Source organism: Boleophthalmus pectinirostris, unplaced genomic scaffold (assembly GCF_026225935.1).
Source record: "Boleophthalmus pectinirostris isolate CB_2022bp ecotype Guang Dong unplaced genomic scaffold, ASM2622593v1 HiC_scaffold_3, whole genome shotgun sequence".
Classification (NCBI taxonomy): Eukaryota; Metazoa; Chordata; class Actinopteri; order Gobiiformes; family Gobiidae; genus Boleophthalmus; species Boleophthalmus pectinirostris.
The window spans coordinates 25,193,463-25,209,330 of NW_026571299.1; the positions used below are offsets into that span (position 1 = coordinate 25,193,463).

Below are 15,868 nucleotides of genomic sequence, written 5' to 3' on the forward strand. Positions count from 1 at the left end.
AAAACCAGAACTAAACCATATCTAAACCAGGAATAGACCAGGTCTAAACCAGGCCTAAACCAGGTCTAAAACCAGGACTAAACCAGGACTAAAACAGGATCTAATCAGGACTAAACCAGGATTTAACCAGGATTAAACCAGGCCTAAACAAGAACTAAAACCAGGTCTAACCCAGGTGTAAAAACAGGTCTAAAACCATGACTAAACCAGGTCTAAACCAGGACTAAACCAGAACTAAAACAGGACTAAAACCAGGACTAAACCAGAACTAAAACCAGGTCTAACCCAGGTCTAAAACCAGGTCTAATCCATGACTAAACCAGGACTAAACCAGAACTAAAACCAGGACTAAAACAGAACTAAAACCAGGACTAAACCTGGACTAAACCATGCCACACCGCCGCAGCCCACGGTCCTCAAAACATTGTCGGACATAAAACCAGTCCGTGGAGCTAAAAAGGTTAAGAACCACTGCACTCAACAGTCTGCAAGAACCTTGGAAGTTGTAGACCGCGCACCGGCCAATCGGCGAAGAGCCGTACATTCTGTGTGGCTAACAATCCCCGCGAGTCAGGTTTGTGGAGATGCAAGCCTGTTCACAGTAAGGACGCAATAATAAACAATGCTTTTATCTGAGTCTGTTTTAGGATTTTAAAAAAATACATACTGTGGCTTTAAGTGCTTATGCTGAGATGTTAGGATCATAGTATTAATTACGCAGTTACTATGTGTTAATTAAGTCTTTGTTCATGCTTTATTAAGGCTAATTAAGCTGTAGTCATGATACAGCGTCACCATATAATCTTCCATCTCTTTTTAAGCATCTCTGTACAGTTAAGTCTCTCCTACCATTAGACATAGTTATAGTATTTTATTAACACAATATTTTGCACTTGGACATTCATTTTCTATGAGTCGATGAAACAGTAACAAAGTGATAAAGCTGAAGATATATGTGTGAAGCAAAGTCCCATGTAAAAAACTGTTCAAATACTGCATGACGAAACAAGAGCCGCTGGTTTACAGTGCAATACAATCCAGGTCAGTCTCAGGGCCCGGACCATGGACAGTTTTATACACACGTGTTTTTTTCTTGTGTTTATCGAGCGTCTCTGTCCACTCTGAAGTCATAAAAACATCAAGACCACATAAAATTTGTTTAAGTCTTTGTTTCAGATATTCAGTTTAAAGGTGCGTTATGTGATTTTTCTGGAGGAGATATGTTTCAGATACAAAAATACCTAAACATGAATAAATGCAATAAGGATAAGTTTAATGCCGTACTGTGGAATGATCTAGGTCAGGGTTCTTCAAACGGTGGTTCTTCAGGTGGTACTTGGACAGCTCTTCAGCTTGTGGATTTGCTTATTTTAGATCTTTTAGACTTTTAGACCTGTTTGTTTTGTATCTAAGGAGCTAACTAAGACTACATTCAGACTGCAGGGCTTAATGCTCAATTCGGATTTTTTTGTGAAATCTGATTTTTTTTGCGAGGTCGTTCACATTTCCAACTAAATGCGACTTGTATGTGATCTCAAGTGTGAACTTTAAACGGCCCAAAAGTCTCCCGCATGCTCATAGGATGACATGACAACGTCACAAACAGCGAGTGCGCTCAGTGTTTATGGAAGTCGCCTAAACGCTGGGCTTGTCTCCCAAAATATGGTCTAGTTGTTGGTAAAATGGACAGGTTACACGTCCATGGGTGCGTCAGTAGTTTGAGTCTTTAGCCTCTTTGTATTTGTCTCGAAGGCTCTTTATTTTTCGTTGAGATTGGAGTCAGGACCGCCTGTAGCCTCCCTCAGACTTTTTTTGGCAATCATTTCAAAAACTGCCCCGTTCCGATAAGACGCCTCCAATTTGGCCTGAATACAGCGATCAGCTCAAATATGAACAAACTCACAAACGTCGCTTTCCCTCCATTGATGAGACTCTGAGCCTGACGTGTAGGTGGGATGAATCTGACTTGGTCGTTCAGACTGAAGTCACATGTCAAAAGATCAGATATGTATCAGTTTTAGGAGCACATATCCAAGTGGCCTGGATCTGTTTTCGTTCAGACTGTCATTAAAAGATCAGATACAGGAGCATAAGGGCAAAAAAATCAGATTTGGGTCACTTCAGGCTGCAGTCTGAGCGTAGCCTAAGTAGAAAGCTATGGACATCTGAGATGTAAAGGCTTTTTATAGCATGTGTGGCAGCAAATGTGACAGAAGAGCTTCCAGAGGAAATACTTTGGGGGAATGGCCCATTTCATCACCAACCACAACAACAGAGTAAGATTAAGAGTAAGAATGAGGCCTTTCCTGTTGTGTTGTATTCCCCTGGTGCCCCCTGGAGGCTGTTGTGATGCTGCAGAAAACAGAGAAGGGACATTTTTGATTCTTCCTCTCCTCAAACTGCCCTGACACAGATCTGTTCACTCTCCCTGACCAGTCCTCCTGAGACACAAAGGCAACTGAGAAGTGCCTGGTTTAGCCCTAGATTAGATCTAGAATATTCAGATTATAGACCTGGTTTAGATCTTGTGGTACTTGGAAAACCAAATATTTTTGTTGGTGCTGCTTGGTGTAGAAAGTTTGAGAGCTAGTGAAGCAATATCATCTCCAAGGAGACCTCCAACCTACGGAAGCAGGGAGGGCTCATAACAAACGCAAACGATGCAACAAATATGAACACGACAACACAAATGCAAATGCCACAACACAACAAAAAGCCACAACGGAAGTGACCGCGAGACTCTATTTTAATGCAAACGCTGCAACACAAATGCAAACGCCACAACAAATACAAACATGACAACACAAATGCAAATGCCACAACAAACCAAAAAGCCACAACGGAAGTGACCACAGGACTCTTTTCTATTTTCTGACGGGCCAAACGGCAGTTAAACAGTGACATCGATCCTGGCCACAAAACAATAAATTACATTTCCAACTTCGTTCACTTTTCTGTTCCTTTACTTTTCACATTCTTGTTCTTCTTCAACTTTTCGTATTCACTTCTCACCTAATCCTTTAACGCTTTGCTTGGTCCGTCGGAAAATAGAATGCCACGGTCACTTCCGTTGTGGCTTTTTGGTTTGTTGTGGCATTTGCATTTGTGTTGCGGCGTTTGTATTTGTGTTGTGGTGTTTGCATTTGTGTTGCAGCATTTGCATTTGTGTTGCGGTGTTTGCATTTGTGTTGCAGTGTTTGCATTTGTGTTGCAGTGTTTGTATCTGTGTTGTGGTGTTTGCATTTGTGTTTTGGCGTTTGCATTTGTGTTGTGGCGTTTGCATTTGTGTTGTTGCTTTTGCATTTGTGTTGTGGCATTTGCATTTGTGTTGTGGCGTTTGCAATTGCGTTATTGCGTTTGTATTCGTTGCGGCGTTTTCATTTGCAATCTGGCTTTTTGGTTTGTTGTGGCTTTTTCATTTGCGTTGTGATGTTTGTATTTGCGTTGTGGCGTTTGCATTTGTGTTGTGGCATTTGTATTTGCGTTGTGGCTTTTGCATTTTCGTTGTGGAGTTTGCATTTGCGTTGTGGCATTTGCATTTGTGTTGTGGCGTTTGTATTTGTGTTGTGGCGTTTGCATTTGTGTTGTGGCTTTTGCATTAATATATAGTCACTTCCATTGTGCCATTTTTTGGTTTGTTGTGGCTTTTTTTCGTGTTGTTTGCATTTGTGTTGTCGCGTTTGTATCCGTTGCGGCATTTGCGTTTGTTATGAGCCCTCCTGGCTTCCATACCAACCTGCCCTTGGTCTTGAGGTCTCGAGGAGCTTTGTAAAACCACTTTACGACTTCAAGGTGTAAATGTGCAACTGCACTGGACTTTAAACGGCACAACAGTTTCAAGGTCTGCTCCAGAATTTCATTTGATTAAAACCATAACTCACCTTCAAATGATCTGAAACTTGAAATTACATTCAACCAACTTTCTTTTCAACAGTCTACACCTTTAAATGCTTTGTTCGCCTGCAGACCAGAAACCGACACAAGATCAAAAACACACGGACAAAACCATCCATATGTCCCGGCCCGTTCCACGCCATCTAGCGGAGGAACCATTTCGTTTTTTGGTTAAACTCAGTCTTGGGCAGTTGGCTTCAGTTGAGTTCATGTCCCGGATCCAGTTCACTCCTGCAGTTTCTATGGCGACTTCAAGTGAAAACATCTGGGAACATCTGGCCAATACGTACCCGCTGATACCGAATCCGCCGTTTCCCGAACTCGTTTTAAAATCTGTGTGTGTGTGTTTTTTTCTTTTTTTCTTTTTACGACACAGCTCTCCGCGACGTGCTGTAGCTGAGGCTGGTCCCTCCGCCCGCAGTCTTGTGTGTGGTGATTTTGAGCGTGGTCGCCACAGTGAGGCCGGGGGTGGCGGGGAAGGCGGGGGGCTGGCTGGAAGTGAAGCCCACGGCGGAGGAGGAGAGGGGCGAGGAGATGGAGGAGAGGGGCGAGGAGATGGAGGAGAGGGGCGAGGAGACGGAGGAGAGCGGAGCGTCGTTGGGGCAGCCGTGCTGGAGCAGGATGTCGACGCACTCCTGGCTCCCGACGCCGCGAGCCACCGCCAGCGCCGTCTGACCCTGCGAGTCCCGGTACCGAACGTCACAGCCGTACTGGAACAGAGAGAGAGAGAGAGAGGAGGAGGAGAGGGAGGGATAAGAAGAAGAGAGAGAGAGAGGAGAGGAGAGAGGAACAGGGAGAGAGAGGGAGAGAAAGGGGGAAGAGAGAGGAGAGGGAGAGAAGAGAGGAGAGGGAGGGATGAGAAGAAGAGAGAGGGATGAGGGGAGAGAGGAACAGGGAGAGAGAAAGGGAGAGAAAGGGGAAAGATAGAGAGTAAAGGGAGAGAAAAGAGAGGAGAGGGAGAGGAGGAGGGGGAGAGAGAGGAACAGGGAGAGAGAGATATATAGGGAAAGACAGGAGAGAAGAGAGAGAGATAACATGAGAGAGAAGGGTAGAGAGAGAGAAAGATATATAGGGAGAGAGAGAGAGAGATAGATATAGAGAGAGAGAGAGGGTAGAGAGAGAGATATATATATAACGAGAGAGAGAGAAGGGTAGAAACAGAGAATGATATATAGGGAGAGAGAGAATATAACGAGAGAGAGAGAAGGGTAGAAAGAGAGAAAGATATATAGGGAGAGAAGAGCAGAGAGAGAGATATAACGAGAGAGAGTGAAGGGTAGAGAAAGATATATAGGGAGAGAGAGGAGAGATATAAATAGCGAGAGAAGGGTAGAGAGAGAAAAAGATATATAGGGAGAGAGAGAAGAGGAGAGAGAGAGATAATGAAAGAGAGAAGGGTAGAGAGAGAGAAACATATATATGGAGAGAGAGAGAAGACAGAGATAGATATATAACGAGAGAGAAAAGGGTAGAGAGAGAAAGAAGGGTAGAGAGAGAGAAAGATATATAAGGAGATTGGGAGCGAGGACGGGGGATAGGAGAGAGATAATGAAAGAGAGAGAGGGGGGAGTGAGAGGAGAAAGAGAGAAAGGAAGAGAGAGGAGATGGCAGAGAGGGGGAGCGAGAGATACACAGAAGAGAGAGGAGGGAAGAGAGAGAGTGAGGGGTAGTTGCAGAAGGAGAGAAAGAGAGAATGGGAGACACAGAGAGGGGGTAGAGAGAGAAAGAAACAGACAAACAGAGAGAGAGAGAAAGGGAGGGAGAGAGGGGGGGAAGAGAAGGAGAAAGAAAGAGAAAGATAGAGGGGGAAGGGAGAGGAGAAAGAGAGAGAAAGGGAGAGAGGGGATGAGAGAGGGAAAGAGAGATACAGAGAGAGAAGGAGAGCGAGGGAAACAAAGAGAGGGAGAGGAGAGAGTGTAGGGTAGGAAGAGAGAGAGAGAGAAAGAGAGGGTAGGGAGAGAGAAAAAGACAGAGGGAGAGAGAGGGCAGAAGAGATAAATAGACAGATAGAGAAAGACAAAGAGGGAGAGAGAAATACGAGGAAGTAAAAGGAAGAGATAAAGAGAGTCAGAAAGACAAAAAAGAGAATGGAAATGATGGGGAGAGAAAGACAGAGAGAAAGGAGGAGGAAGAGAGAGAGAGAGGAGAAAGACTATTAGGAGAATTAATTCAGGACATGATTTATTAAAAGGCTTCAATTTCCCACAGAACATAAGGCGCTTAAGGCTTTAAAGAGAAACTCCACTTCACCATTCACACGAAGAAATACTGAACTCTAAAGCTGCACTCTGGAACTTTTCTGGTCTGTTCCTGCCTGTCTCCATGGATACTATTGCACAGATAAGAGGGTGGGAGAGGATGACAGCTGTAATGTCTTGCCCGAGGACCCAACAGCAATAAGAACCTGGACTGAATCAGATTACACCTAAATGAAGTCATCAAGGTGAACCTGATATTTTTAGCACAGTTTTGCAGTTGTGTGAATAATAAAGGCTTGTCAAAAGAGTTGGAAATCAGTATCAAAACTAGATACTCGTTTGAGAAGGTACTAATGCTGAGTTTTAGAATCAGAACAGCTGTATCAGAACAAGTATAAGAGCACATAGACGAGTAAACGCCCATGGACGCTATGAACTTACTGGACCACTGAGGGATTACACACATATATACAGTGTTGGGAAGGTTACTTTTACAATGTATTCCCCTACAGATTACAGATTACATACCCCAAAATGTAGTCTGTAACATAAATCCATTAAATTAATTAAAGTGAGTAACGTAATCTGAATACTTTGGATTACTTGATATTGTCATGCTTTTTAAAACTAACCCTAACCCAACCACATCCTGAAAAGTTCGAAGAGTTTGTTTTCTTCAAATTGTCTGTTGAGCCCAGATCTCCTTGAACAGACTTTTGTTTACTGTAGAGAAGCAAAGACGAAGGATGTTTTGTCTGCTAAAAGACACAAAAAGCCCAGTCTGTCCTTAACCAGATTAAAATATTATTGATAGAGAAATTATTTTTATATGAGATCACTTTAAATTATGTCCACCTACTGTTAGGTGTCATATTGTTTAGTCCTGGTTTAGTCCTGGTTTAGTCCTGGTTTAAGTCCTGGTTTAGTCCTGGTTTAGTCCTGGTTTTAGTCCTGGTTTAGTCCTTGTTTAGACCTGGTTTAGACCTGGTTTAGCCCAAAATGTGAAAACAGGAAAATACCGTCGTGTAATCCATTCATTTCAACAAAGTAACTGTAATCCAATTACCACTCACTGAAACTGTAACTGTAACTGAATACAGTTACTCATAATTTGTACTCTGATTAGGTAACGCCGGTACATGTAATCTGTTACTCCCCAACACTGCATATAAGACACATGAGAATAGAAAAGAAAGTAGTACCGTATTTTTGGTCTATAAGGCGCACTGGATTATAAGGCGTAATATCAATAGTGTTGAATTCTCTTGTCTTTTTTCATACATAATGTACACCAGATTATAAGGTGCATTCAGTGAAACAAACGGACGACACTTGAGACTGATCCTTAGCCCAGGCGTCCATGATCCATCGGCAGATCGTGGCGTAATTCGCCCGGCGTTGCTTCCCTGTTTTGGTGAATATTAGTCAGGCTGGTGCCACCTAGTGCCTCCGCTCAATTTCATTTCTCTCCAGCGACTAGGTCAGGAATCAGAATCCACTAGATGGTTCGCAAAAACCCCAGAAGTGCGAGTTCAGGCACCAGCCAATCAGCGAAGTGTCAGACATTCTGTGTTGGCAACGATTCCCAAGATCGAGGATTTAAAGCCAGAGCAAAGAGAATGTTTGGTGAATTTTATCAAGGGGAAAGACGTTACTGTCCTTCTTCCTTCGGGATTTGGGAAAAGCTTAATATACCAGTTAGCCCTGATAGTGGTGCATTATATACGTCATGATCAAATAGCAGTGACTGGTTAAATTAAAAAAAGTACCCACCTACCATCAAGCGATTCTTAATGCTGTGAGGTCAGATGGTTTCTACGAAGTCAAACCCGCTGATGAATCAGGCTAGGTGAATGTGGATTATGAATGTGAATGTGGTAAGTTTGTTTTTTTATTTTCTATGAGGACGACTTAAAGATACATTGAATAATAATGTGTTTAATGCAGCTTTGTGCACATTTGTTTACATTTTACAGAAAGTAAACTTAAAACCACATGACTCATTTGCATAAATTGTAAGTGCTGGAAAAAAAAACAGCTCACTCCTTGTGCACTGATGTGGTTCAGTTTCTGTTGGACTAAAGGACACGACTCAGTGGAATATGAGTGTTCTATTGTTCTGAGTGTGACAGAGGATGTGCTGCTGATGGTGAGTCTGTTCTGTGCTTTTATCACATTGGAGATGGTTCATGTGAAACTTTTCAGAGATTATAAGTCTGCAGGTCATATGGGTAGACCATATATATGAATGCACATATTCTCTGCAGCATAAATGCCAACGCAGAACTATACTTTGCCCTTTACTCTGCGAGGCTCCTGACTACAGTAGCCGTTATGCTCTGACAATCCATCAAGCGTGTGGCTTCGTAGTTACCAAAGTACCACATAAAATCAGTTTGAGGTCAGTAAACACAACCAGAATTAATACATAAGGCGCACTGTTGATTTTTGAGAAAATTAAAGGATTTTAAGTGCGTCTTATAGTCTGAAAAATATGATATTTAATGTTGAAATCACATTGTATTGTCTAAAGAAAGCATGTTTTTATCAAGTCAGTTCCTCAAGTTTGAAATTTCAGTATCTTGACAACACTAAAACAAAATAATTAACAGATACTTTTACTTCCTTTACTAAAATCTAAAACTTTTCCTCACCAACTCTGTGAATTATCATTTTGGATGCAAAGATAAGACCAATCCTCTTTAAGACGTAGTAAAAAGTACATTTGACAGCTCTTAAATACTCCTCCACAGAGTTGGCTCCGGGGGCTCTCGTCCATACATCAAACCCAAGCTGAGTCACTCCTCATACTCACGTTTGTGCTGAGTCCAGTGCTCTCTCGCTCTGTTTGCTCTATTTATCTGGACCACTTTTGCATCATAGCATTTTATTTGGACGTATATTAGCCTGACTTTTACTTTTCTGTCAGAATTCAGTGGTTTGATCAGATTTGATTCGAGCTGGATTTTCAGACTGCAAAAGAAAAGTGCAAAACTGTGTAAAAGTATCTCTGAATGTAATCATATGAGATGCAAAGGAAGGGTCCATATTACACTATTTTATGATCTATGTTCTAATGTTGTTTCCTCATCACAAACAGACAAGGGTGGAAAGTAACAGATTACATTTATTACTTACTGTAATTGAGTAGTTTTTATAAGTAATTTGTAATTTTTAAAGTAGTTTTTGAAATAGGTGATATTAATTTTGCTCGAGTACAGTAAGTAAGTGAAAGTGTTTTACTTCATTAGATTGGAATCCACCATCGTTACTGAGTAAAATCTGATTTATAGAGTAAAAAAAAGAAATGCAAAAAAAAAAAAAAGACCAATCTACCGGAAATAAAAGGAAATTGCACGAACTGCACACGTGGCATTTTCACTATAGAATGTCCAGATGTGTAGTACACATTGTGTACATGTACAAAGTTTGCACTGAACAGTTTGTCTGTATCACCTAAAAGTTGATTAAAACAACTTGTGCTGGATTAGATTTATGACTCATCCTTCTGTATGTCAAATAATTGAAACTAAGTAACTTTTACTCAAATAAAATTTTTAATGAAGTACTTTTTTACTTTTACTCAAGTAGATTTTTAGTTGGCTACTTTTACTTGAGTAGGATTTTTTATTTATTTTTTTATTCTATATTTGACCAGGTAAGTCAGTTGAGAACACCTGCTCATTTACAATGACGACCTGGACAAGAGGCAGAATAAAACAAAAGCACAAACAGAAACACTCACACATCAACTATAACATGAAACAGTGAACAGAGCTATAAGACAGTGAAACATTTGCAGATTAAAGATATAAAAGTGTTAAAAACATGTGCAATTATCCTGTAAAATACTCTGGATGGCGTTTTTAAAAATCGACAAACGAACTAAGTTTTAAAGTTTGTTGAAGGTGGTTCCAGTCACTTGCTGCAGAAAACTGAAATGAGGAACGGCCTAAAGCTGTGTGGGCTTTAGGAACGACCAGGGTTATGTGTCTGTTGGAGCGCAGTGTGTGTCTGGAGCTGTGGATGTGCAGGAGTGAACTGAGGTAGGACGGAGTTTTACCAACTAAACATTTATAAATAAACAAGGAATTAAACAAAGTAAAGATACTTGTACTTAAAGGTTGTATGTATTGTTTCAAATTGTCAATGATAGCATTATAGAGATGCAGTAGCCTTGTAATTATGATGACCAAAAAAAAGAGAATAAAAATTCATCAACTCTGGACGTGGTGGGGCTAAACATTTGCCAATAGATAACGACACTGCCTCGTTATCTGTTAGCTGACAGGCTGTCAATCAAACTCCCTACGTTTCTAGCGTAACTGACTTGCCTGCGCGCTGCCGGTTACGTGGTTTACGTACGCCTGTCACGCAGTCCACAGACGCAAGACGCACAGACGCTGTTTACTCCACCAACGCAACAGTTCTTAGCGGCTTTTTTTGACCTATATCTTCCTCGCAGTTAGCACAAAGTTTGTTGCAATGGCAGACAAGAATCCAGGAGCAGTTAGCCGCAAAAAAAGTCAGTTTTTGAGGTCGCTGAAAGAAGAAGACAAGAGGAAAAGCAGCGAAGCCAAACTAAGGTGATTCTTGAAGATTCATTCCAGCGATGGCGCGACTGAAGCAGACGCAGGGTCTAAAGACTGACGCACTGGTCCACAAATTACTCCTGGACAGGTCAACTTCTGCTTATTATGAAAACGTACTTTATTTCCAAGAGCTAGACAAACGTTTTTCAGGACACAAAAGCGATATCCTATGTCTGAAAACGTAATTTTCAAGGCAAAGAAAGAGTCCGCTTGCTGCTGCGTGTTGTAGCTAGTTCATTCGCACTGAATCTCCGCGCACCCTTCTCTGCACCCCTTTCCTGCTCCTGTCCCCGCTGCCCGTTCCGCTCTTCCCCCTGCTCCTCACTTCTCCGGGCACGGAATCTCCGCGCACCGCTCCCCTCTCCTCTCCTCTCTCCTCTCCCTGCTCCTCACTTCTCGTCCGTGCACGAAATGTCCACGCTCCCCCTCCCCCCGCTCCTCACTTCTCCGCCTTGCCTAACCAACACTGTAGTTAGTTGTTTACAAGTCATGTGCAGCGCACCGGCTGTAAACAAACCTGTTTCTGGCGTAAAGAGGAGGCGGGAGGAGGCGTTTCTACGTAGGGAGCTGTAGGGGAGGGGGGGTGGTTTCACGCATGCGCAACATTTGAAAAAGGACAAACAGTCGCTGGATTTCTCGTTCCTTGGAAAATCCTCTATACAACCTTTAATCACAATTTCTCAGTACTTTTTCCACCTCTGCAAACAGACGTGGAGTTGTGTTTTGTTTCATTCACACATGTTGAACACACAAACCCTGCATGTTTATGCTGAGTTTTTCTCTCCAACAGAAAACACTCCGTTCCACCGTGTGATGTCATGTGGTAATACAGGAAATGGTCCAATGTGTTTTTAAACTCCATACACCTTCACTAGAATCATTTGCATACTTTCAGCCCTTGAGTTTCCAATCTCTACTAAAGGTAAAACGGAGCTGTTCACTTGAAAACTACTGCTTCATGACATCACAAGGTGGAACAGAGCATTTAGAGCTTTGGAGATGTACACAGACTAATAATAAAGAGTTACTCAAACATGTGTGAATGAAACAAAACACAACTCCAGATGAGTTTTTGAGGAGGTAACAACATTATAACATGGCTTCAAGCTTACAGTTTTGTGTAATATAAGACCTTTAACTGCATTTGTACTAAGCCAAAGATGTTTTGTCTTCTTATGTACTTTAATTTCTTGGGTTCTTTTTAAAGACCGTGCAGTAAAGTGTATTTACCTTGTTGACATGTTTCGGCTGCTGCTGCATCTTCGGAACTGTCCCTGGTGTTGGTGGTGACGTGTCGTATATCAGTTGTTGTTATGTCCTGTAGGCGTGGTCAGCCTGATGGACCTGGCAGATCGCTCAGACTGACCACGCCTCTCGTTGCCCAGTGTTCTCTGGAGGGGGGTGTCCCAGGTGTGTGAAAGGAGGAACGCTCCATCATCACGCTTCATGCTGTCCGTGCCTCGTTTCCTGATTTCAATGGCCTCCCTGATCCAGCGTTTAAACTTGTTGTTTTCTGATCCAATGACCCGAGCCTCGTCCGAATCCATAATGTGGTTGTTTCTTTTACAGTGCTCTGATATGGCGGATTTTAGGTTTTCCTGTTCTGCTTTATCTTTTTGTGTTCTGGTGAGTCTCCCTGATGTTTCCTTTTTGCATTCCTTTTGGTGTTCCACAAGTTCAAACGCTGGATCAAGGAGGCCATTGAAATCAGGAAACGAGGCACGGACACCATTAACCGTGATGACAGCGCGTTCTTCCTTTCACACACCTGGGACACCCTCCTCCAGAGAACACCGGGCGACGGGAGGCGTGGTCACTCTCGGCGATCTGCCAGCTCCATAGGGCTGACCACGCCTACAGGAAGTAACAACAGCTGATATACTATAGGACATGTCACCATCAACACCGGGGACAGTTCTGAAGATGGTTTGCAGCAGCAGCCGAAACATGTCAACAAGGTAAATACACTTTACTGTATTGTCTTTAAAATGAACCCAAGAAGTTAATGCATTTGTACTAAAAGAAAATATTATGATCATAAGATAAAACATCACATTTTAAAGATGTCGCTGTGGAGATGTTATTGCCGGGTCAAATGCTGAGAACAAATTTTCTTACGGGGACAATAAAGACTGGCTAAGTCTTCCACAGTATGGCATTACATTAATAATCACCAAGCAGGCCAAGTTACAAAACAAATCAGTGGAGAGGCGACTGCTCAAAGGAATGAAATACTGGAATTGAATAGACGCAAGACAGAAGAGTTTAATTCCATATTGTGGAACATTTCAGGCCAGTAATAACGTCTCTCTATGTAAAAGTACTTTGTTTCGCTTTATGTAATGCCTGTACACCATGACCTGACTGGCGGTCCTGTGTAAGCCCGGGTAAATCGATGCCGCTGCTGTACAAAGCTCATTGATTTGTGTATGTTTGGGAAGTAAAGCTGTGTACACAGAGCAGGTCGAGCATCATCACTATGGACATTTTTTCCACTGTGGAGCTAAAAAGTTACAAGCAAAAGTGCATTAAAAAGGGCTGTAATAAAAAGGTTACAAGAGCAGCAAAAGGTTTCTACAGTGTAAACAAACAAAAACACGGAAACTTTATACTCTCTTATCATTAATTCTCAACAAAAGTGGAGGTTGAGCCAAGCTTGTGATGGTAAAATGTAAACTGTATATACAAATGGACGTATCCAACGCACTAGCCGCAAAGTTCCAAACAGGAAGTATTCATGGGGGCATTTCTAATTACACTTGAAAATGGTCATCCCTCTCTCTTTAACTGCTCGTTTTAAGCCTCATTGTTTTGGTCTTAAAATGTTTGTATTGTGTTTTTATTTCACTATTTTGTCTGTGATTAAAATCCTATTCCTAATACGGACCTGGCTCCAAATTAGCTCTGCCAGCCTCTGACAGCTTCATTTGACTGGAGCTGAACACTCTGGGTGACGTCACGCTCCCTTAAGACTGTCACACACTACAGGATTTTTCGGTCTTAAACGATTTTTAAACGTGTGACTAAAAACGCACACCACGGACACGAGGAGAATCTTATAAGACTTAAAATCTCTGATCGCAAAGACTGTAGCGGGATCTGTCTGCGGACCACAGGATATAAAGTTGTGAGCACGAGCGCATCGGCGGTTTCTTGACTACAGTAAAACCACTCGTTTTGAGACTCTTGAATGGAGTTTGTCAGAATATCCTTCGCTTTACTGACGCAGGTTTGTGAAGCATTCCTCCGTGAAGTGGTTAGCTCATACAAAAAGCATCTTGGGCACATTCGTAGGCCCCGAAATATAAAAGTAATTCAAGTAGTTCTTAGTGGTTCTCTGGCTGGACCAACAACAACAGAACACATAGTTTTATCAAAACGCACTTTCTTCGTTAGGAGAGCGATTAGACGGAAGCTACTAAACTTGACCTAACAGATAGAAAGAAAAAGAGAAAATGTAGCAGATAGAAGAAAACGAACATTGCGTGTCTGAACTGAAAGTGAAAGGTATCTGAAAAGATATAGATATCTTTACAAGTACTGTATGGTTCAAACTGAGGTTTTTTGAGTCAATACAGACCTTATATACCCAGGAAACACTATCAAAAAGCTGAAAAAGTGGTGCAATTCTTCAGATACATGATTTTTAAAGCATAAAACACTGACGATAATGTACACAGGAAGTCATTATCGTTAATCTGCAGCTTCACCTCAATCCGTGCAATGTGTGGATGTAAACAGACACACATGAACACTATTCTCACCTTTTTACTTTCAACGAACACTTCAAACTGGAATAATAGAGCTGTTTTTTGGACTGCATGTCATTATTTGCAGAGGACAAATTATGTGCATAATATGGATGGGATGCTGCAGTTTAAAGGTGAGTAATAATTATTTTCGCTGTTTCCCAAATTTATATCTTGCGCCTCTGTGTCCGTCACTCCTCTGCCCCTGACGCTCTGTTTTATTGGCTGTTGCCGTAGCGTTGCTGATGTTTTAATGTTACGATCTGACAGAGCAGCTCGGAGTCACACAGACACACAGACACATACACATACACACACAGAGAGCAGCGGCTTCAAAATCGCACACAAAGACACAAAGTTCACTGGGTCACTCCTTCTCGTAGTCAGGGAGAAGCAAATTGCAGCCTAAATCGGGCAAATTCTCCTGTGGTATGGCGCCTTTAGTCCGCTTTTTATACAGTCTATAAAGCTATAAAAGTGTGGGCTTTGTGAAATACATACATGTGAATCCGTCTGAAGAAGGGCTTGATCTGAAACGTCACATTGTGGTGTCACTGACATAAAAACTGAACAAACTGCAGTGTGGATCTCTTTCTCTTTTTGGACAATTTTTGTCATTGGACCCAGCATGCCGCCGCAATTTTTCTTGAATGTGCATGTCTCTATCTACTAGTTTTGTGAAATACATACACTACCGGTCAAAAGTTTTAGAACACCCTAATTTTTCCAGTTATTTATTGCAATTCAAGTCGTGCAAGTCCAATGAAGAGCTTGAAATGGTGCAAAGGTAAGAACTGAACAGACAGAGGTTAAAAAAATAAAAAGATAAAAGATACAAAACCCAAGTCCAAGCTCTGACATAACTACCTCAGGAAAAAAGAACAAGATGGTAAAGCTTGAAAACATGGAGTGTCCAGCACAGTGTCCAGACTTAAACCCCATCGATCTGGTTTGGGATGAACTGAACAGAAGAGTGAAGCAACCTACAAGAGCCACACATTTACGGAAACTTCTGCAACAGACTTGGGAAGAACTTTGTAAAGAATATTTGATTTCTATCGTAAAAAGAACGAGCCACGAGTGTGTTCAGTTGTTATATCTGCCAAAGGTGGACACTTTCATGAATCAGAAGTTCAGAATAAGTTTTGGTCAACAGCATTCGATAAAATTTTCTTAATCAATCGCCAGAAGAATTAACGATCGATTATCGATTAATCATTAACGTTTTTATATTAAAATGATCATCATTATTATTACTATCTGCACTACTAATCTGCATAAATGAATTCAACTTTACGACAAATAAACCATAACCACTCTAGAGCCACATCAGCCCGTTTGACATTATAATGTGTTTAATTCAGTTTTGCGCAACTCTCACAGAAACGAAACTTAAAACCGCATCGCTAATTTGCATAAACTAAGTGAAGATGAA

The 15,868-nt window shown here is 41.7% G+C and overlaps 1 protein-coding gene across 1 annotated transcript in view; it reads right to left on the minus strand.

Moving 5' to 3' along the window:
- Positions 1–4,259: 4,259 nt before the first annotated feature.
- Positions 4,260–15,868, minus strand: part of LOC110171275 (arf-GAP with GTPase, ANK repeat and PH domain-containing protein 1-like) — a 97,095-nt gene continuing 85,486 nt past the window's right edge. Inside the window, 1 exon segment of the mRNA XM_055160320.1 lies at positions 4,260–4,604. Within this exon segment, the coding sequence (XP_055016295.1) occupies positions 4,260–4,604 (345 nt within the window).